The following is a 21,342-nucleotide window of genomic DNA, read 5'->3' as shown; positions in this document are numbered from 1 at the left end:
GGGGGGGGGTCCCAACGGTCATGGGGTGGGGGCGCAGCCGCGCTTCACACGGCCCCGCGGCGCTTCACACGGCCCCGTATAGTTCCACACGGCCCCATACAGCCCCAGAGCCCTCACGCAGCCCCGCCGGAGCCCGCAGGAGGAAGGGAGCGCGGAGGCGTTACCAGGGTTCGGCCAAGGCGGCGATCCTGCCCAGGCACCTTCTCCCAGTCGGTGGCGTCGTGAATTGGAGCGGCAGGAATTTATGGTGGGCCGTACCTGTTAAGAGCAATAAAAGCAGGTGGCGGAGCAGGTTGTGTCACCGCCTGGGAAGCCCAGTGAGAGCGTTTATAAAATCTAGTCACGCAAGGGGTGACCCAAACGAGACTTCACGTCTTTCTCTTGCAGCCCAGGGAAGACGCGCAGGAGACCCAAAGCAAAAGAGAAGGGGCTGCTAGCACAGAAGACATTGCCTGCCTCGTCGTCAGCTGCCAAGGTTCTTTCGGAGATGCCCCACCAGCAAGGCCTGGCTCATCTCCACCCTCTGCCATCCTCTCCCCAGCAAAGGGCGAGTAACCTGGCCGAAATTAATGGACAGCTCGGAGCCACCCTGCTGGGTGCTGCGGGGTGAGCTCTGGCAAGTCACTCCATCTCCTTGTGCCCCGGTGCACGAGCTGAGACACAGAGGACTAGAAATAATCACCGATGCACAGAAAGAGTGCAAAAGCTTAAGAAGAAAAAGGTGCTATTAGCTTAATCTAATACCTTACAATTATACTTACCCTCATTATTTAATTCCCAGAGAAAGATGTTTTAATAATAGTTACAAAAATGTACAAGTCACTTTTGTCTTTTTTCCTTCCAAAACCTAATGCAGAACGAAGACAGATCCAAATATGCTTTGGAAAGGACAGCTCTCATTTTGGACTGGGTACCAGCAGTGAGAAAGTCAGCATAACAAAACAGTAATTTCTGAAAGTGAGACTGGCAGAGACCTTCAGTGATGATCTAAATCCATCCTCTCTTAATAGCAGAACAACACACCAATTGTCCTCATTAAACCTACTGACATAAGTAACCACAGATCAGTTGTTTGACATTTTCTGTTTACAGTTGGCCGCCAGCTTTCAGGTACGCAGAAAATAAAGCACTACTTCGAGAATACTTAAGCATCTCTTGTTAACTCAAGACACTTTACAAATACTAGCACAACCCAGCCCAGCAAGGCAAAACAAGCGAGCAGCAAAACTGCTGACCTTGTTATAGGCACAGTCTTTGCTCTGTTCTCCGGATTTTAAACTGTCAACACGTTGGGTAAGGGCTGTCTTGAGATTCTGCGCTCTGTAGAAAACAATCCTACTTGGATGCTTTTGCTGCTACTGACACGAGCATTTCATAAAATAAATACATCCAACTGCTTTTTCTTTCCTGCTGGGACTACCAATACACTACACCAGCTGCCGTAGATTTTGAAACAGATGCATCGCCAGAAACTGGATCACAATTTATATAACCCAGGCTAACAGACATGAGGGGACCGAATCTTCAGTCACAGCTACCTACTGGTCATAATTATCTGCTCATATGGATGTGCCCTCTGTGGCTTTCCTGCTAATTAAACAGCAGTTTGTGTCACTCATCAAATGAATTGGACTAGTAAAGCAACTGAGGTCATTAAAGCAAGTCTTCAGCTGAATCAGGTGTGCATAATGGTTTGCAAACAAGGCTGAACCTGTGCACAAGGAGCTGTCTGGGCCCAGGCTTTGTATGAGGTCAACTTTCCGCAGCAGAGCTGCACTGCAGAAGCACACAGCACCCGGAGGACATGTCACTGCAGAAGCACACAGCACCCCAAGGACATGTCGTTGCTCGAACTTACTGCTTGCTGTGTTTGGCAAAATGCCAAGGTACCAGGGAAAGGCTACAGTGGATTGTGATACAGTGGTTCGCTTGTGTACTTCAGTACATCAACTACAGCCTTATTTATCTTCACAGTTGTTTCCCTCTGTTTCCCCTTTGGAGATGGCAAGGCCTCAGTTCCGTGCAAGTTTCAAGACAGTCCTGAAACAATCTGGATTTCAATCCTCGCTGCTTATGATAAGCACATAGGCTAAGTGTCACGCTGCCACACAAATTGGAAGCAGAAATGCTCTTTGCCCTCGTTATGTCTCTCCACTGCTCTGCTGTGGCTGTAATGACAGATAAAGGGCATGTACTGACAGGCCTCAACTGGAATAAAAATTACTTTCTGGACCACAGGAGAGTTGGTGATTATTATGCCCCTTCTACCTCCCTACTTCAGTACTGCAATAGGAAAAAGGAAACGAGAGGAAAAAGTACTCACAATTAAAAACAGCTCTTCTGATAATTACAAGAATATCCTCTTGGGAGGACACCTGGTGACCGGAAGCATGAAACATTTGTTATTAAAAAAAAACAGTGCCCAGGTACCCTGGACAGATTAAAACAATGCCAGACAGCTTTGTGAGCGCTGGCCTCCCAACTCTCTGTAAAGGCACAGAGAGAGATGGATCAGGACTGCAAGGGGGACACATGCTTACATTTCCTATCATCTTCATTTAATTATCCTCCTTTCATACCACATGGGCAAGCACTAGGAAAGAAATAAAACAATGAGACTGTTGCTTCTATTGTGGCACAGAAGCCAACTGAAAACACCTTTCTAGTTTAGCCTTTTCTTCTACTTCTATCATCTTGCACTCTTTTTTTTTTTTCTTTTCTTTCCAACCAACATTTCCTCTCTGAATTTTAGCCAGATGGTTTCTGAACGGTACAATCAAAACCACAGTTTCATATTGAAATACAAAGAAAACAAGAGACTCAGTTTTTCATGACATCCAACAACTATCACTTTTCTCCAAGAAATGAGAAATCACTTCAAAATACCAGAAGTTGGAATCTGGCAATTTTTACCTTTACAAGTCACTTTTGTCACTGCATGACAATATTCTGCTACTTCACGATGGTTTTCTTCAAGGCTGTAGAGGGGCTACCCTAAAGTCTTCCTAGATGTCTGCAGATGAGGGTGCTGGAGAGACGGCTGGTAGAAGAGGGTGTCTGTCTGATAAAACAGTTTGTAATCAACTGGAAAACCAGTGGTCAAGCAGAGAAGCACCTCAATGCAGAAGACTTACGATGAAACTCCATCACCTTCCACTTGGCCAGTGGCTAATACTCGAGCAATGAATTGCTGCACCACTAGATGATGATATAGTAGTCACAAAAGTTGTGTTATATTTTTATTGTCTTCACAGATAAATCAGACCAGCAAGACATCCGTAACCATACACACAAAATATTTATCAAAACAATTAACATTACAAATCTCCTTTTAAAATAATTTATTTCACTGGTTTCTTTTTAAATGGTACTGTCTTACAACATACATTATTCAACAAAGATGTGCTGAACAGACTCTAAAATAAGAAACACTTAAATTAAGCAATTGTTTCCAATTAGAATTTCAATTTCACCCACATCCTAACTTGTAAACGTTTGCTGGAATACGCTTCTGTTGTAGGCTTGATTTTTGTGCTTACAAAAACAGCATCAAGTTTCCAGATGTTGAAAAGAAAAAAAGTTATTGTACGATAAGTATGCATTCAGTTCAACACACAAGGCAACCAAATGATTCTGTCGTTAACGTTAGCATCATGTATATTTTAGTTCACTGCACTAACATTTAAACTAAAACTTCAAACCACATAATCTTTTAAGTGACTAACATTTAAAAGGCAAGCAGTAATATCCTGAAAGCTTACAAAGGACATCAGAACACAGCTAAGACGGGGTATCATTCGACAAAGGCTGCGGATGTGTGTATGGCTGCTTTTTTTTGTACGAAGCCCACCTGCAGACGGGGCAGCAGTGTCGCCCACCGGCCAGCCACATCACGATGCAATTCTGGTGGAACACGTGGCCGCATGGCAAGCCCATGAGCAGACAACCATTTGCAAAATTTTCTAGACACACAACACATTCTGTACAGTGCAACATCTCGGAGGGCCAAGCTGACCAATCTGGCTCCGTGTCGCCTGTGGTGCTGTACGAGCCGTAGGATCTCGCTTGCCGTTCATATGGCTCGCGATGACAATATTTATTGGCACACGAACAGGTCTCAGCACCGCATCGAGCCTCTCCTTCACTGCGCCTATGAAATGCATTTAGCTCATCGTCCTCCGAGACTTCTTTTTCACTACTGAAGACCTCTCTGTTTTCACTGTCAGAGTCACTTTCGCTGTCTTGAAAGGTTTCCAGCATTTCCTCATCGGAATGGACGCCAAGGCATTTAAACCTCCACATTGGTAAGTTTTTTATGTAATCGGTTGGTATCAGAGGGTGAAGCCAGAGATCGGGGAAGGCCAACCGCTCTAAGAACAAATCCGGGTCTTCATCCCAATCCGAGTCAAAAGGGAAGTGTTGAAAAGAAGCAATAGGATGAAACAAGTAGCTGGTGTACCAGTCCCACAGGCTTGACAGCCACTCCAGATTATTAGCATTTACTTCATCGGTGTTGTTATTGCGTCTTCTTTTCTTCTCGAAGTAATCAATTAGTAAACCATGACCAAGGTACGTGCTGAGGAAGAGGGCTGGATGTGAAGAGTAGAACATCCAATCGGCTCTTACCCAAGAAGCCAAAGTAGTTGTGTTAGAGTACCTGAAGAGTTTTAAACTGTACTCATAAAAGCTGTCTAAATAGGGTAGTTGCAAAAAACCTAACACAGGTAGCCAGGAAATAATTAATAATGAATTATACGTCCCTAAAGTGCTTATAAGAACCACAAAACGCTTTATAGTAGCGCCTTGTGTAATAAACAGGTCCATCCAAGCCATCAGATTAACCAAAACTAAGCTTAAAACAAATAAATCATTAACTTCTGGTTGTAATGAGCGCAAAAAGGAATCCATGGCACGTAGTGATATAAATTCACCAGTGTTATTTCCATACCTGTACATCCCCTCAGGGGTCCTAAGTATGTACGATGGTGTCTTGTAGATACCAATTTCAGCCATGTAACTTTTATTGTCCCAGTTTTCCACGTTCACAAAAATAAACTCTACTCTTCCAGTAAACTTTACACTTAGTGCAGAGAAGAATGCCGGAGGCTGGTCGAGGTTGGCAAACAGGTATATTTTTACACGGTACTGGTCACTTTTGTTCCATTCTTCTTTTAAATGTTCGGAGTTGTAGATGGTTTTGATCCGAGAAGCAGCATGGGCCGTGATCCATTTGAAAATGTGCTCCACTTCAATTTTGCGCCCACTGTATTCCTTAAGCATTACTTTTCCCTTGGAGGTACTGGTTTGCGGAACCGACATAATGAGGGTGGATTTCAGCCAACCCCTCCTCCTGCAGTATCTACAAAGAAAATGGCAGGTTAGATTACAGAGTTTCACACCCCTGGAGCTGCAGTCCTTAAATTTCTGTTACGAGCCCCAAAAATGAGACATGCTGAGCACCTGGGAATCTTTACATATGATAGTCGGAAATACGGGCACCCAGTATTCTCTGGCAAAGTGTATTTATTCTTGCGTTTGTTATCTATCTTACAGAAATGTTGTAAAGAGATACGTTTTCATAGAACAGGAAGAGGAACAGTATTCATTTTCATGGGTCATTACAGTAAACAAGGCCATACAGTCAGTCATGCTTTGTAACTGGATTTGAAAAATACGCAAGCTGACTCTTCACTATAAAGCTTTAGTACTAGAAGTTATTTTTCCTTGGCCTTCCAGCCAAGAAGGTAACCACTACAGTGTAACTCAACATCCCACAGCCTTCCTGAGCCTGCAGATAACTTCCCCAGTGCTTCCCTCCATCCTAGTTTTGCCAAGCAGCAGCGGGGTGAAGTTAACACAACATAGGTCTGTTCGTAGTTGCTTTAACAAAGCTGACAAGTGTCCACTTCCTACCGGGGCCATTTTGGAAGGATGCAGACAGGCTCACCACAAAACCGGCGGAGGAGGAAGCAGACACATGCTGCTGGATGATTTGGGCTAAAATCATACCCCCGCTGTCTGGCAGGCAGAGTGCTGAGATGGCATGAACTCCAAATCCATACCTAAAAGAAGAGGCTCTTCAAGGCTGAACCCTGAGTCATAGTCCAGACCCCAGTAACTATGAGACGAGTCTGGTGACTCAGAAGATCCCTTCTCTCATGCATCTTTTGTAATGGCGTCGTTATGCCACTCAATTTACCTAGTCCTCCCCTTTTAGCAAATGTCTGGCAAGTTTCAACCATCAAAACATTACAGAGCCAACAACCATGCGAACTGTCTCTGGGAACCATCAGCCTCATTCACTAGCCATCTTACCTACGTCCTCTCTGGTTTTGGTCTATCAACATATATTTAGACAATTACAACTCCCCATCTCAGGAATCTGAATGTAACATTTTTATAAGGAGCCATAAGATATTATCCTACTAATGAAGGTATCCTGACTACTGTAGCATGCAGTGTTCTTCTGAATTTCAGCTGCAACCTGATGAAAACTATTCATGAGAGTTTACTCAACAAAACATTTCCTGTATTAAGAAAAAATGAATTTAAACCATAATATTTGATGATAACATTAAGACTAGTTAGGAGCTATGCAAAGAGAAACGCTGCCAGATTTTTAAGATGTTCAAATACCAGTGTTTTGATTACACAAGATTATTTTGCATAAGCACTGCAAAGCATAAGAATTTTCTCTTACGATTAAGTTTGAGATTTCTGTAAACATTTAGGACTTAAGCTGTGTAAGATATGTGCATATCCGTACATACCACTGGAATTCTAGACAAAGTTTCCCGTCATGTGAAGCAATTGCTTCCAACAAAATGTTAAAAATAAATTCTTTTTACAGCAGCATGGAATTATTAATAGCTTATTTGGCTCTGTTCTTCTTCCTTGTTCAAAATCATATGCAAACAACAGCGAATCTTGCATAGCATGCTGTATGTTGTCAAAGGGTGTGTACAAGTTTATATATAAACATACACACATTTGTCAGGGAACAGGATTTGTCAGTAATCCTGAGAAGCAGGCACTGTTTGCAAAGTTCATGCTAACCTGTGTTTCTCCTTTCCAGATGGCAATATAACAACTCTGCAACTGATACAGTTCTCTTACATGGGCTATATATATTCGGCTTTGTCCTAAGCAAGCACAGTTCTTGTCCCCGAATGCCTGGACTATAAGGCCAAACTGTTCTATTCATTCCCTTCCATTGCTGTATTACATGATTAGACTATATGGAGTCTATTTCCCGCATGATGCTGATAAATAACGTAATGGAGACTTCTGAACAGACTTTAGTAGAGATAAAAACATGAATAAAGTCACCTTCTGTCACAGCTACTTTTACAACGCAGCAAGCCCTGCTGCCAGAACACAGCTGAGCCTTAAGGTATTCTTGGGATTTAGATAATCCTTTAAGAATATACCTGGGGTCACTGGAACAGTTAAAAGTGCCAGTACGTATGCCGAATCTTGATACTTTCTTCACCATTTTCTCCCAGTGGACTTTACCCACCAGTGGGCTTCTGTCATTTGCTATGACCTATTGCCAAAAGGAAATAATAATTTAGTATCACAGTAAGTTTGCTTCCTGAAATAAAGGGCAAGTTTCATGAAAACAGAGATCTAGTCACCCTTGATACTGTTTTTCCCTTCTCTTAGAAGGGAAAAATACAATACAATAGGTATATACAACTGGTAGTCACACTAAGTGTCTTTGGAGAGTGAAGCTCTAAGACAGAAATAGCTTCTGCAGAGACAAAAGTGCATCATCATTTTAAGTACCTGTTAAGATAGTAAAATCAGTGGTAGTTAACAAAAACCTTGGGAAAATAACAAAACTATCATTAACCAGTTCATAGTAGGGGAGAAAGGAAGAGGGTGCAGCAGGTTCCTCTTCTTCACTGTAAAAAAGACAATTATTACAATTCTCCATGAAAAGTTACAACATACCAAAAGAAATGTTGTCTTCTCAGAGAGAGTAAAATGAGTTGGAACGTATGTACCTGGTACCAGATTAGACTGCCAACAACCATTTCTAAGCGGTGCAAACAAGTGATTAAACTCCCAGCTAATGCCTAAAAATCTTGACTCCTTCCAGCTTTGCCAGTGACTCACTCTGTAACTTTACGTGACTGTTCCACCAACTCCAATGTCCCATCTGCCATTTCAGGATGATAACTCACTGTGATATATCCCAAGGTCTAATTTGTTCTAACCCAGTATATTAAAGTAGTACTTCAGGTTACCTACACATAAGCTTCTGCAGACACAAATGACAAAGAATAAGCAGTCAACCTCTGACTTATAACTGTACAGGGAAGGAGAAAAAAAAAAAAAAGAAAAAGAAAAACCTGCCTGCCTGCGGTTGACAGGTAATTTTGAATGACATGACTGATCATGCATTATTCCATGAGCTGTCGCAGTTTCTATTTTAGAAATGCCTCACATGCTTCTGCAAGCTGACTGGCAACCACTTAAAATATATTTTAAAATGAAGTTTTGAAACTTCCATTTGTTAGGCATTTGTTTACCCGCCATTAAACTTCTCCCAATCATTTTCTGACTTAATAACCTCAAATGTCAGCTCCCCTCTGGAAGTTTGGTTGTCACCATGATGAACAGTTCTCTATGTACAGGCTGAGATGCAGAGCTGGAAAGCATGTCTGGCCTTTGAGACGCAAAAAAAAATGATCTGCTTTGTGGTAAGTAGCATCCTCTCAGAAACTTGAAATAAGAGAATTCACTAAGCAGAACGTTCTACATAGGGAAATAAAGTTAATCTGAAGTTACAGATTACACTCCCATTCCACTGAGCCCAACATGTTTAAATAAAACCAGAGGTGAACATCTAGGTAAGAATCCCTCAAGTTATTCTCAAAACACACACATCACACAGAAGAGCCTTTTTGATTAGCTAAACGTAACCTTCCAGCACTGAGACAACCAGCTGGGAAAATCCAAAGTATTACTGAGGCTTCTTTACATCACCCAATGTAATTAAGACAATTACTTTGGATATTTTAAACTTCTTCATTTCATGTACTTCAACTAGAAGAGACCACATTCCTGAAGACACCTTAACGCCAGTAGATCCTCAGGGCTACTACGGTGTGATAAATGCATCCAACATAGTAAGGAATCACTATGTTTTATTAGTAAGCATAAAAGTAAAACATTGATAACTGGATTACTCTTTGGTACAACTACTCAGAGATTGGTTGCTTCCAAAATTCTGTGTGCGTGTTCTGAAAAAGCCTAGCACAGTTGTTGAGAATATGCTAATGTTTTGTACAGGAGAACCGATCCTGCTCAGCTGTTTCTTCTGTCTGGTATTACAATATTCACTTTAAGTGTCAAGAGAAGGAGATTTGTTGCAAATATAGTCACCAGTATGTCTTACTGTCATCTGGCTATTTGTACTGGTGGATTTTTTAATACCTGTTTAATTCCCTTCCTATGAAAAAGTCTTTCCTCTTGGAGAAAGTTATTTATGCTGAAGGACAATGACAGAACTAGCAGTTTGTATTTTGTAACTAGATAGAGAGAACCCTACTATGGTTTTGCACACTGAAGCTTTGTAAAATTTCTTGGGCTTACGTTTTTTGATGTCATTATGGCAAAAAAAAAACCCCAAATAAACATGTCCATTGCAGCTGCTCCTTGCAGACAACACCCACTTACAACATTGGGAGTTCACCACACAGAGGCATGGGTTTGTATTTTGGAAAGCAGTCGTCATCTCTGTGGATGAGGGAGTCAGAAAATACTGCAGGTTAAGCAATGACAATGTAATTCAGTTTAAATTAAAGATCACTTGTGAACACTTGTAACAGATTTTATTTAAGAATTGTGAATTTTTATAAGCTACAAAATTTAGCTTAAAAACCTGTGACTGAGGAGACCAGGAATTTGAATGTGGAAGAGGCCTGGAAATTCTTCAAGTCCAAGGTGTTAAAACTATCATGATTTTCTATTTCAAGCAAGGGGAAAAAAAAAGTTGTCAAGTCCTGCACTTCCTCCTAGCAAGCACTTCCAAAAAGGTGTTAGAAATAGTTTGAGAATCTACAAGGAATGAAAAAAAGGTCAAAAGGAAGAGCTAGCAAAGAAAGATGTGCAAGAAATCAAAAAAATGTAAGGAAAAAAGAGCAATTCAAGTTAGAACATACAAAGAACATTACAAGCTGCACCAAAAGGTTTTTCAGCTGTATGAATAACAATAGAACAGGGGGAAAAGCAGTAGGATCACCATACCATGAAGACAGGATAGAAATGTAAGATAATTTTCTTTTTAAAATGAAATTAATGCTCTTAGTTTTCAATGAAGAGGAGATGGCTGGCCATGAACAGGTTAGTGAGTTTATGGGAAGAGACTGTATCACCTGAAGATGGAAACAAAACTCAAATTAACTTAATGCACTTAAATCAGAGTAAGCATGTAATCTCCATCCCAGAACTGTAATACAACGAGCACACAACATTACACATGAACCTGCGAAGATTTCTTATAAAATTCCTGTCAGACTAATTTACATTTTGACAGGAGAATAACAAGTTAGTAACTATATTTAAGAGCAAACAAAAAAATTATCCCACCAGTTTGACCTCAACAGTATGCAAAACTGTAGAACAAATTTTAAAGGTGCAGAGACAGCTGAATTTTCCACTCCTTTCCAGCACAGAATTACTAAAGATGAATCATTCCTGATTAAGTTGGGAGTTAAAAATCCATGTTTTCCTGGAGGAAAAAAACCCCGAGTTTCAAGAGAAAGGGAATGAAGTACCCTGTCTGTAGTTTGGTAGAGTATCATGTATTGTGCCACATGGAAGACTTTCATGAGAACTAGAGATAAGCTTTTATAGTGAGGGGAAAAAAAAAGTTTTAAAGTGAGTAAGAAATTGGCTAAGGCAAGAAAACATCAAAATGCCAGAAAGGTGCTAACAGACTTAACAGATTTACCTTAGAGCTCGGTTCAGCATATATTCCTGTTAATGCACTTCCTGCAGAAACTTGAAGTCTCACAAAACTATTCCTAGATGGCATAAAACTGGGAAGCACATCTACGTACAAAAGAGGATTATAATGCCCTACAGGAAAAGCTGCACAAATCTTGTCATGCAGAGTGTCAGAAATGAAACTGAATTCAATAATGAACAGGACACTTGGGGAGTTCATCAGTTAGAAACAGCAATGGGAGGAAAAGCTTGGGTCTATTAGTTGATCTAAAAGGAACTGAGCCATCAATATTAACTGGCTGTGAAATAAGCAAAGCCCAGGACATATAATACCCAACAAAACAAACTGGTTGATTGACGTCACATACTGGGAGTAGTGGGGTAGACATGAGGAGTCAGTGAAACTAAAGGGCGATGTCAATTTAAGCGCAATAGGAACAAATTAGCCATGAATATACTTAGGCCAGAAGCCGGATACAGGTTTCCAAGAAGAGGGGAACAGTCAAGATGAGTATTACATGCAGACAACTTGAAGGTCCCTTTCAGTCATATGCTCTATTTAAGTTTAAAGAAATAAAGACAAAGCTTATAGAAGAAGGTATCTTTTATGAGATCAGCTAGCACAGCTGGGAAACAAACACCACATTTAGAGGAACACAAACCCTTCAAGTTTTTTTTATTATTAGCTACATTCACAATCTGCAAAATATCATGTCAGAGTGACAAATAAGACAATGAAGATAACCCAATTAATCCTCTTAAGAGAATCCAATAGGATCACAGTAACCCCGCCATTCAACAATCCCACATCACTGAATAGATCTGCTCCCTAATCAACACCTAACCCAGGCCAGAGGACTGGCTCTAACTGCAGGGTCTGAATTACTGTCTTTTGTCTATATATGAATTACTAGCTTCTTTAGTGGAAGATGATGCTGGAGAGAAGGCCAGGCCCTCACTGGACATCCATCCACAAACTTCCTCTGAAGTCTCAAAGACAAGTTTCTTTGTACTCCATCTGTGAATTTGGGAGGACCACGCAATATCCCAAAAGGTCAGGAGATTCTCAACCAACAACACTGAAATACCGGTTAGTTATGCCACCAAGATGTGCAAAGTAAAAATGGGAAGATGGGGGTTTGGAAATCTCCTTCATTTCTACATGTTCTGATTGAGTTTTCTTGTTTAGTTTCCATAAATACCTAAAAAGGTGGTTTCCAGATACCACAGAAAACAAAGTTAAAATAGAAGTCATCTAAGGACATATAATCCTGAAATCATCCTGATGATTTCAACAGGCAATTGCATAGGTAGCTTTTGCATTGGAAGAGCTCTCCTGACTTTCAATTAGACAGAACTGTCCCAAAAGAGGCCAATCAAGAATGTAATTAATAGAATCATTTCGATCTATAAGTTAAAATAGTCATAGTTACGACATTAACGAAGCAAATGGACTTTAAGAGCAAATACCCTGGAGACAGAAAGATATAAACACTTGGAAAAATAGGACAATGTCAGCAAGACACTTTGCCTCTCTTGCTTAATCCAAAACAAAAGTGTCTCAGGTAGATACCTAGATATCACAATATCTACTTCATAACTGTCATTGATGCAGTTGCTCCTTAATTTCCCAGTTATCATTAAGAATTTTTAAAATTATTTTATGAAACATACATTCTTAAAATACCAGTAAAAGATGGGACAGAAATTGAAGTGGCTCAAGGAAACACTGCTGCTGTTAAAGAGTTTGCTGTAGCAACGCGATATGCAAGGACAGATTCCCGCTCTGGTACTCCAGCACTACTTGAGCACAACATGATAGTAGCCTTATTTGAACATTCTCCTATTTTCTGCTCATTTAAACCAGATATTGTTCAATCCCTTTTAGACAGGTATGTAGAGATTTTGAAACAGGTCACTGTAACAAGATTTGGTCTCAGTAAGTTTTGAAGCTCACTCACAACTGAAAATGTCCAAATATCATAAGGCATGAGAATGAAAGTCAGAGATGGACAAATGCAGAACAAACAACACCTCATGCTTTTTCAACTCTCATTATTTTAACCAATTCTAGCTCCTTCAATTATTTTCTCTGCTTTCTCCTACGGTTAAGATATACAGAGGAAAGAAACATACTAACCATTTGATGGTTAAGAAGAATTACAGCATGATGGGGAAAGAGCTTACACACATCCTCATAGCAAAGGTACTAAAATAGGATTAACTGGTATTTTTTTAATGGGGAATAATCCCTACAATGTACCACGCACAAGACCAGGTATACCGTCTGGAATGAAAACAACACTCTTAACAAGTTGCCTCCATTCCAACAACTTGCAGCAACTCGAGTACTTTACAGACCACTGTATACACAAGGGTAACTTCCCACAGAACCTGAACACCCTTGACATAGCTTTTTTAAAGAGGACATTTTAAAATCAGCCCTTAAAACTAGTTATAACTGCTAACGGCCTCCGGAGTCTAAAGTAACCTCAGTAACACTAAAGGAAAAAACATCTTGATGAATTGTCTACTTTGCACGTTGGACAGCCCTTGTGCCTTGCTAGTTTGATTAAGAGTCATTCCACTTGTGTTTGTTACATTGCGCCAGAGATGGGAAGAACACTAAAAAAAGAACTCAAAGCAGAAAGCAAGAATTGTGAGCTCATCACAATACAGCAGAAGCGCCGAGCTAAGTGATGCACATGTGTTTTTTATATATATTTTTGTGGTGGAAAAATATTCCCATTGCCAGCAGCTCTCAGCCTTTATGGGATAGGAGCATGTGCCACGAAAGGAAGAGAAATCTGTATCCAAATGAGAGCGCCAAAAGGAAGCACAGGCATTATCTAAGCTGGAATTTAGCCAGGATACCAGGTGTCAGGCACACCTGCTCATACCAGGAGCACACAATTTTGAATACTCACGAACAGTCAAAACTTGTTTTTACAGCTTAGCCACAAAAACAACAACTCCAAGTGCTCGTCAACTCTGGGCACTAGGGCACTGTGACAGGCTTTAAACCATCAGGAAGAACAAAACCTATTAAATAAGAGACACAATTTCCTGCTGCACACACACACGCACGCGTAGAGGCAGTTCTTTTGGGGGCGGTCAATCCTCACACAGCCTCAGCAAGTCAGTCTCCACAAGAAGGAGTACAGACATTTGAATCAGGGAAAAAACTGCGTGATTTTGCCAAAGGCAAAACTGATTTCTAACTTACTTAATGAACGGGTAAGGCTGTATGCATGCGAGAATTGTCAGTCTGGTTTGGCAGTTTCCAGTTTGAGATAGCTAGACCCCTGGAGGTCCACAAACTCCTCTCCACAGTGTGGAGCCTGCAGAAAGTAAATGAGCAAAGGAAGCCTGATACTACTGTAAAGAGTCCATGCACTCACTGGAAGATTTCTAGGGATCCACAAAGATATAAAGGTTCAAAAACCCATGTCTATTAATTAAGGTTTTTATGTGCTTTTCATAGAACCCTTTATAATCAACAGCGATGTTGCAAACTATCCTCCTACTAAAAATATTTGTAAAAATATTTGGACAATTCTCATTTAGAAATACAATTAATTATAAATGGACTGGTGAGTTTTTTATTAGAAGCATGGAAAAAAGCCCACTTATTCCAGATAACGTCAGTAAGTTTCTACGTGACTGTCGGTACTTTTATTAATTCTGAGACATCTCACTCTCTGTTTATTATTCGGCATTGTGCTGATGAAACTGAATTTCCGCATAGTCACTCTTTCCTAGGAATTCACAACTGGTTCAGAATCAATCCATATGGATTAAAGATGTCTGGAGATTTTTTGCTTTCTTTTCTGAGAAAGAGACTGTGAGAAATTAGACCGAATTAGGCAAAGACAGAAGACTACATCCATCCTAGCATGCAAAAATGAACCACCTCAAAATTATGTGTAGTTTCTCAAGGGAGGCGGAGTGATCTGTGCACCAATCTAAACAGCTCAGTTAAGTTGTCAGTTAAGTCAGAGGTTGAGAATAAATGAGCTGCTGTAATGAATTAACACTGATATGCAGGCAATATGAGAACTATTACATTCTAGCTGATGGTATTCTGCACCCTTGGCTGAATATGAAGACTCTCAAGAAGGATACTGAAAGTTAAAATCGGGTATCCTATGGTAAATGATCCTGAAGGGCTACTGGAAAAGACACAAATACTGAATGACGTATTTTAAAAGAATTGAGTGTTTCTACTTAATTTCCTTGTAGTGAGAACAACTGATCATCTGGCAACATTAAAAAGGCAAATACGAAAATTACTCATCCTACATGCAAGCAAAAGAAAGAAAGAACGAACGAATGAACGAACCACCACAAAAATACTGTAGGCACATCCCTTGCTCTGTGACTACACCACTTGAACAAGAAGCTGAGATGCATAATAGACTGCAACATTTTATATCCATAATAATGTCCTTTGCATCTCTACCAGACATGAGCAAAATGTTTGTCCTGCTGCTTTGATACCAGGAAGAAAGTTCCCTTTACTTCTCTCTACCACTATGTTACAGTAGATACTTTTAAAATAAAAACACACATTAATTTAGATTTTAACTTCATTCAAAGAGGATTTTTATCTATAGATCATTTACTGTACGTTTTTAAAAAGTCATAATGACTACGATATTGTTGGATGTGACAGGCTTCTAGAGACTAACCAGAGAGCATGAGCCACAGCAGAGCCTGGAAAAGCCAGAACGTTACATGTTACTCCTCTACCAACGAGACAAGCAGCTCTAGAAACTACCACTCATCCTCCTTGCCAACCAAAGAAGTGTGCAACAACAGCTGGCAAGCAAGAAGGGCATAAAAGGAAAGGTGATGAGATCATGAGCTAATAGAAGAGAACATGCTGCTGTCTGTGGCTCTACAGAAGCTCCACACAGGAGCAGAGGGCACCTGTGAACAGCTACACTGGTAAACAAATTACCTTTGAACCTGGATGCTTTGCATGTGGATTTCCAGAAAATAAAGAAACAAAGCCACAAAACACTGCTTCCTTGTGTGTGGACTTTGACTTTCAAGGAATTCATCTGGCTGGCTCTAAATGATAAATTCACATCTGAATTTGTGTCAAACATATCAAGAAATAATAATTGTTTCCTTTCCCCTTTGATTCTCTGCAGACAGTGATGGCTGTCACATTACCAGCCTGTGCCACCCCAGAAATTTCATTTAAATGCATCGGAAAATAAAAATCGTCTTCAGAGCTCCCGTCCTCCCATACATCATCATAAAGTCTTCAAAACCAACTCAACCAACAGCCACTGTGCTAGCCGAGCCAGAACGGTTTCTCTCCCTCTGCTGCTTTCCAGCAGCGACTGTGGAACAGAGATTCAGGGTCAGGATCCTAAAAAGGATCTGGAGAGCCTTTCTGCTTCCCAGCCAGTAGCAACAACAGAGCAGGGGAATGCTCCGACCTTGTCTGCGGTTACCAAACCCATCCATGAGCCATCCTCACTCTCACTCTTGTACTGTCCCTGCCTAAGCATCGAGCTGATTAATTAGCTGTAAAGTTTCCACAGGATGCCTAATGGTAGAGGAGAATGGACAAAAGAGGGTAATCAAGAATTAGAACAGGGAATTGATGATAAAAACAGCTTTGGAGGGATGAGGTCTAAGAAAACCAAACGGGAAAACCTGTGAAAGGACACAAAGAATCCAGCACAGGAGTTAGCCAGACAGGAGTTACAGTGAGGAAGGGAGCAAATGAAAACTCAAAGTGATGAAAACTCAAAAGGCAAGAATGAAAAAAAGAAATTTGACATATGTAGTGGTTTTTGTTGTGGAGAAACAGACAAATAGCATTCAGCAAGTAAATTATTCAGTAAATTCCACTAATTTTTTTTTCCACAGCTATTGTGACCAACTGAATAGCTGTGCAAATTCTCCCAGAATGATGAAAACATTCATCACGCTAGAGATATCAAAACGGAGCCTATCTGATCTGCTATTATGAAGCTAGCTGAAAATATATTACGATTAAAATTCTGCAAGCAACAGACAACAGAGAACTACCATATTTTACTCTTTTGAGCTGTATGGGGAGGAGGGAAGGTTTTTCATAGCATATTCATGCTCATATTTGTCAACTAGCTTGGAGATGTGTAAACTTCCTTTCAACTCTCTTTGCTTGAAGAATTCCCTTCTGTATGATTTAAACCTGAAACTCAGATTCAATAAACTCCAAATATATCTTTCGCAAAACACAAATGCCATTTCAACTGTGAAGGTAATCTGTACTCTCGTTGTCTGTTTTAGAGTGAGATCTGATGTGGTGACAGTGCAGGCCTAATAACAGGAAGTCATTAAATCTTGATAATCTATTTAAATAGAAAACATGAAGTGAAGAGACCAGACAAACCAGGCAGGAGAGCTGTCAACGGAACAATTAATTCATAGAATCACAGAATCATTTAGGTTGGAAAAGACCTTTAAGATCATCGAGTCCACGTCTAGTAGAGAATTTTGATTGCCTGGTGTGGTTGTTAGCAGAGAACTTATGCCTAAAAAAATTTTCTCTTATCAATAGAGAAGTTGATGCAGAAGAGCATTTTTAAATTTTGCTCTAGATTACTCATGTTCTCAAGGGTGATGATAAATTGTTTCAGAATCCTATTTGGAAAAGTCTTTCTATCTTTTCCTAAATGTTCTCGTATTCTCATGCAGCACTGGGGAAACACGCTCTAAAATCGGTGGGCCCACAAGGTTTGGGGGAAGGTTAACGTCAAGCTACTGGAATATGTTGTAGAAGCAGCGTGCTAGCCTGGGAAGTAACACACTGAGATCTTGCCTTTGTGAAGAGGCAACAGAGATTTTAAAAGTGCTCTAAGCCCCTTAGATAAACAGAAACTTAAACTGGTTGTGTCTGAGCATGTAATGCAACCAAAAGGAAGAGTAACACCAGAGGCACCTGTCCCGTGCCAGCTGGGAGCATCTACACTTAATGCACTTACTTCACACATTACACAAGCTCTTACAATACCAGGGCCAAGTACTTGCATAGTCTGCATACCTAAGCATGTGCTGCTTTGCTTGTTTTCTGGTTCTAAATTACCTGGTTTTCAAAAAGCAATCCACAGAATAACAGGGTTTTTTCTTCCTGTCTGTAGCGGAACTCTGTCACTTCCAGCCTTTCTTTTTTTTTTGGAACAAATTTATTCCTTATGATCTCCCTGATGTAGTTTATTTTTGTCACCATCTCTCTGTTACACACTTTTATTACAAGTTAACCACCCTCATAAACCCCTCCTTTGAAACACACTTTGGACATGATAAATATATAAAAACAAATGATCAAATTTCTATACCTGTACCAGCCAGATCCCATCTTTTGTGTCTTCTACAAGCTCATAGAAGTGCATTTCGCCACTAAAGTTTGTACTGGAAACCGATTCAGAGGCCTCTTCCTCCTTGAGAGCAGAATAAAGCTCTCCTTCCATGAGGTCTCCTGAAAAAGAGACAATTGGAGAAATTCAATTAAAATAGCACCTGAGAAAGATCCCTTCATAAATTCTAGTAACAGTTTAAATACATTTTACATGGTTGCTCAAAGAACCTTTTCAGTACAAAGGTAGCTAAACTTTAAAGTTATTTTCATTCTATTTATAGTGACATGACTATGAACAATTTGACTTCAGCTGTCAGACCACAGAAGACGTTAACGCTGTGCTTCTGATTACATGGATGTACCACACATGCAACCGAGCACACGAAAGAATAAATGAACATCTTCTAAGCCTCACTCTCTGAAAATAACAATGTTCAGTGGCTGAGAGCAATTTTAATTCATGTATCTTTGCTTTCATTTCACAGGATAGTAATTTTGCAGCACCCAACTTCTTAACGCTGATAATTCAAACAGAAAATTTCAACAAAATTTCAATCAATAATTTTGTACCAAAAAAAATGTTGATTGTCTCACTGCAAGTAAAAGTCTCAGGTAATATAATTTAGCTGTTGGCTTCTGTTTGCACAGTTGGAAAAAGTTCCCATGAACTCCAATCCTAGCGACATAAAGAGCTCACAGTAAAATCATCTGATAACGTCTCCTTTGTAACCTCACTTCCTCCTCACGTTTTGTTTCACAATCATTACAAACACTGTTAATGTCAACTAGCATTCTAGTAGCTAATCTATTAGGCGTGAAGAAATGAAGTCTTGTCCAAAAAGGCTGCTTCCTTCAAAACACAAAATAAAAGAAGTGTTACAGCTGAAACCCTTGAGGGGTTTCCAAAAGTATTCATAGAATTTAGAAAAAAAAAATAAGGAAAAATGCTGCAAAGCCTGTTGGTATGAGAAGTGTTTCCATGACATTTGAAGAAATCAGTTAATACAGTTTGTTTGGAGTTAAACACTTCCCTGCAGCATTTGCAACCCAAACATCATGACATCATGAAAGTACCTCACAGCCAAGGAGTGAAAGTGATTGGAAACAAAAGTGAAATCACGTAATGCTTTTTACTGTTGGAGCAGCAAAGCGGATATACAACATAAATAAACAATGAACAATAAAAGCGATTTAGATTTAAATGCCCAGCATGAATATCAATTATTTAAAACAGTTAGCATTTTTAAGGTTATGGCACTCACTATATTCATCCAAATCCTTCTCTTTTTCTGTCCAGATATTTGAGCCCCTCACCGCCTACCCCGATCACTGGGATTTCTCTCTCTCCTGGATCAGCAGCCCTTTGATCATCAATTTAAAAGCAGCTACTCATATTTTCCTGCTTGGCTGGCACTACAGCTATTACATCAGCCCCATCTCCCAGTCCTTGGGGCCAGCTCCCTCCGGCTACTCCAGGCCAGCATCCTTACTTTCAAGACACTTCTGCCAGTCCTTACACCTCCATTGCTCTTCACCCCTCGTTATTCATCACGCCCCAACAGTCCACCTCTTTCACATGGTTTTCCCTACTTCCAAAACACCTCCCTGCCTCTTTCCAAGCCATCTTTCGTACTTAGGATCTACTTCTGCTCCTTTCGTATAAAACCACCGCGTCCCTTGGTACCCATCCCTTCTGCTCCTCAGCTCTAACATCACCGCTCTCCTCGGTACCCCTCTTGATAGCAACACCTGTAATAAAATCAGCAAACGGGCAGGGAGAGGAATGCACAGGAAGAGCTGGCCCCTCTGTAAAGAGTAACCCGTTGCATGTATTTGGATTCTCTCCTCCTCGTTTTTCACGGCAGAGGACATTCGCTCTCATCCGTGCAACCACCACCTCGCCATCCTGACCCCGACCGCCCACAGCAACCCGGCCTAACTCATCGGGAAGAACCATTTCGGGGTGACCCGTCTAACCGAGGCCTTCCCTCCACGCAGCCTATTCGGGCTTCAGACGCCGCGGAGGTTTTTAACGTCACCATCCCCGAGCCTCCCCTGCCTTCCTCCATTTAACCGCCCCGGCGCCTCGGTCCTCGGCGGGGGAAACCGGCTCGTTTCCCAAATTCTCCCCGCGAACGCGCTGGCCCAGGAGCGTGGGAAGCAGCGCCCGGGTCTCCATCCCAAGGGCGGCGGGGGCCCATGGTGGGTCCCCGGGGACCCTCTTCCCCAGGCGGGGGTGGCAGGGGACCGACCGCCCTCCCCACGCGTGGGTCACGGGGGAGCTGCGCGTACCTGACTTCTCCACCAGCTCCCGCACATCCTTCTTCTCGGGCAGCCCCGAGTGCCCCAGCCCCCGGCACTCCAGGATGGTCCGCAGCTTCCTGAAGCTCAGCGCCACCGGGTCCACCAGCTGCGTGGCCAGGAAGCCGCTCTCGTACCACGCCACGGCCTCGAACACCCTGGCCAGGACGAAGAGCGCCAGGAAGTAGAGCAGCAAACAGCACAGCTTCACCCACATCTTCCCGCCGGGGGCTGCCCGCCGCGGGGCCGGGGAGAGCCGAGCCGGAGGCCGGGCTGCGGCGGGGCGGGGCGGGGAGGGGAGCGGAGCGGACGGGAGGGGAGAGGGGGCTGTCAGCGCTGCGGGGCCGCGGCCCCCCCGCCTCCCTCTCGCCGCTGTCCCCGCCCCGGCGGAGCCGCGGCCGCCGGCGGAGACATAACAAGTGACGTGTGCAGCCGGGGACGGGGACCGCGGCGGCGGGCGGGGCGGCGCGGAGCGGAGCGGCGGGGAGGGAGGGGGCGCCCGGGCCGGTGCTGCCCCGCCGAGCGACGCCGCCCCCCCCCGCGGTGAGTCAGCACCTCGGCCCGACCCCGGATCACCGGGCTTGGGTGTCGTTGGCGTCCTTGCCCCCGGCAGCGACTTTGGACCCAGCGGCTGCGCCTGCTGCTGCAGAAAGAAGAACTAGCAATACCGTGGGTGTCAGTTCTCGGGGCGACCCAAACCCCGGATCGACCTTTTTCAC

At 42.1% G+C, this 21,342-nt stretch overlaps 1 protein-coding gene across 2 annotated transcripts; it reads right to left on the bottom strand.

Annotated features, from left to right (window-relative positions):
- Positions 1 to 3,331: 3,331 nt before the first annotated feature.
- RNF103 (ring finger protein 103) lies at positions 3,332 to 20,846 on the bottom strand. Of its 2 annotated transcripts, XM_059817522.1 has the most exons (5): positions 20,615 to 20,840; positions 18,303 to 18,442; positions 7,431 to 7,546; positions 4,207 to 5,359; positions 3,332 to 4,167 (listed from the first exon to the last, which is right to left on the bottom strand). In XM_059817522.1, exons 1-5 carry the CDS (start codon positions 20,838 to 20,840, stop codon positions 3,781 to 3,783), a joined length of 2,022 nt encoding a protein of 673 aa, XP_059673505.1. In that variant the 3' UTR covers positions 3,332 to 3,780. The 2 variants fall into 2 exon arrangements, with proteins under 2 accessions (XP_059673505.1, XP_059673506.1); XM_059817523.1 differs by having other exon boundaries at positions 3,332 to 5,359; positions 20,615 to 20,846.
- Positions 20,847 to 21,342: the final 496 nt, after the last annotated feature.

Source organism: Gavia stellata, chromosome 5 (genome assembly GCF_030936135.1).
Source record: "Gavia stellata isolate bGavSte3 chromosome 5, bGavSte3.hap2, whole genome shotgun sequence".
Lineage (NCBI taxonomy): Eukaryota > Metazoa > Chordata > Aves > Gaviiformes > Gaviidae > Gavia > Gavia stellata.
Note: the sequence above shows the minus strand (reverse complement) of the source record. Positions and strands in the feature narration are given on the sequence as shown.

What these genes read in the sequence shown, in the direction of transcription:
- RNF103 (XM_059817523.1), bottom strand. Translation starts at nt 20,840, where the DNA reads ATGTGGGTGAAGCTGTGCTGTTTGCTGCTCTACTTCCTGGCGCTCTTC. An exon ending in ATGGGATCTGGCTGGTACAG is followed by an intron (nt 7,547 to 18,302) that starts GTATAGAAATTT and finishes TTTTGGCAATAG; the next exon opens with GTCATAGCAAATGACAGAAG. An exon ending in AACTGTTCCAGTGACCCCAG is followed by an intron (nt 5,360 to 7,430) that starts GTATATTCTTAA and finishes TTTTCTTTGTAG; the next exon opens with ATACTGCAGGAGGAGGGGTT.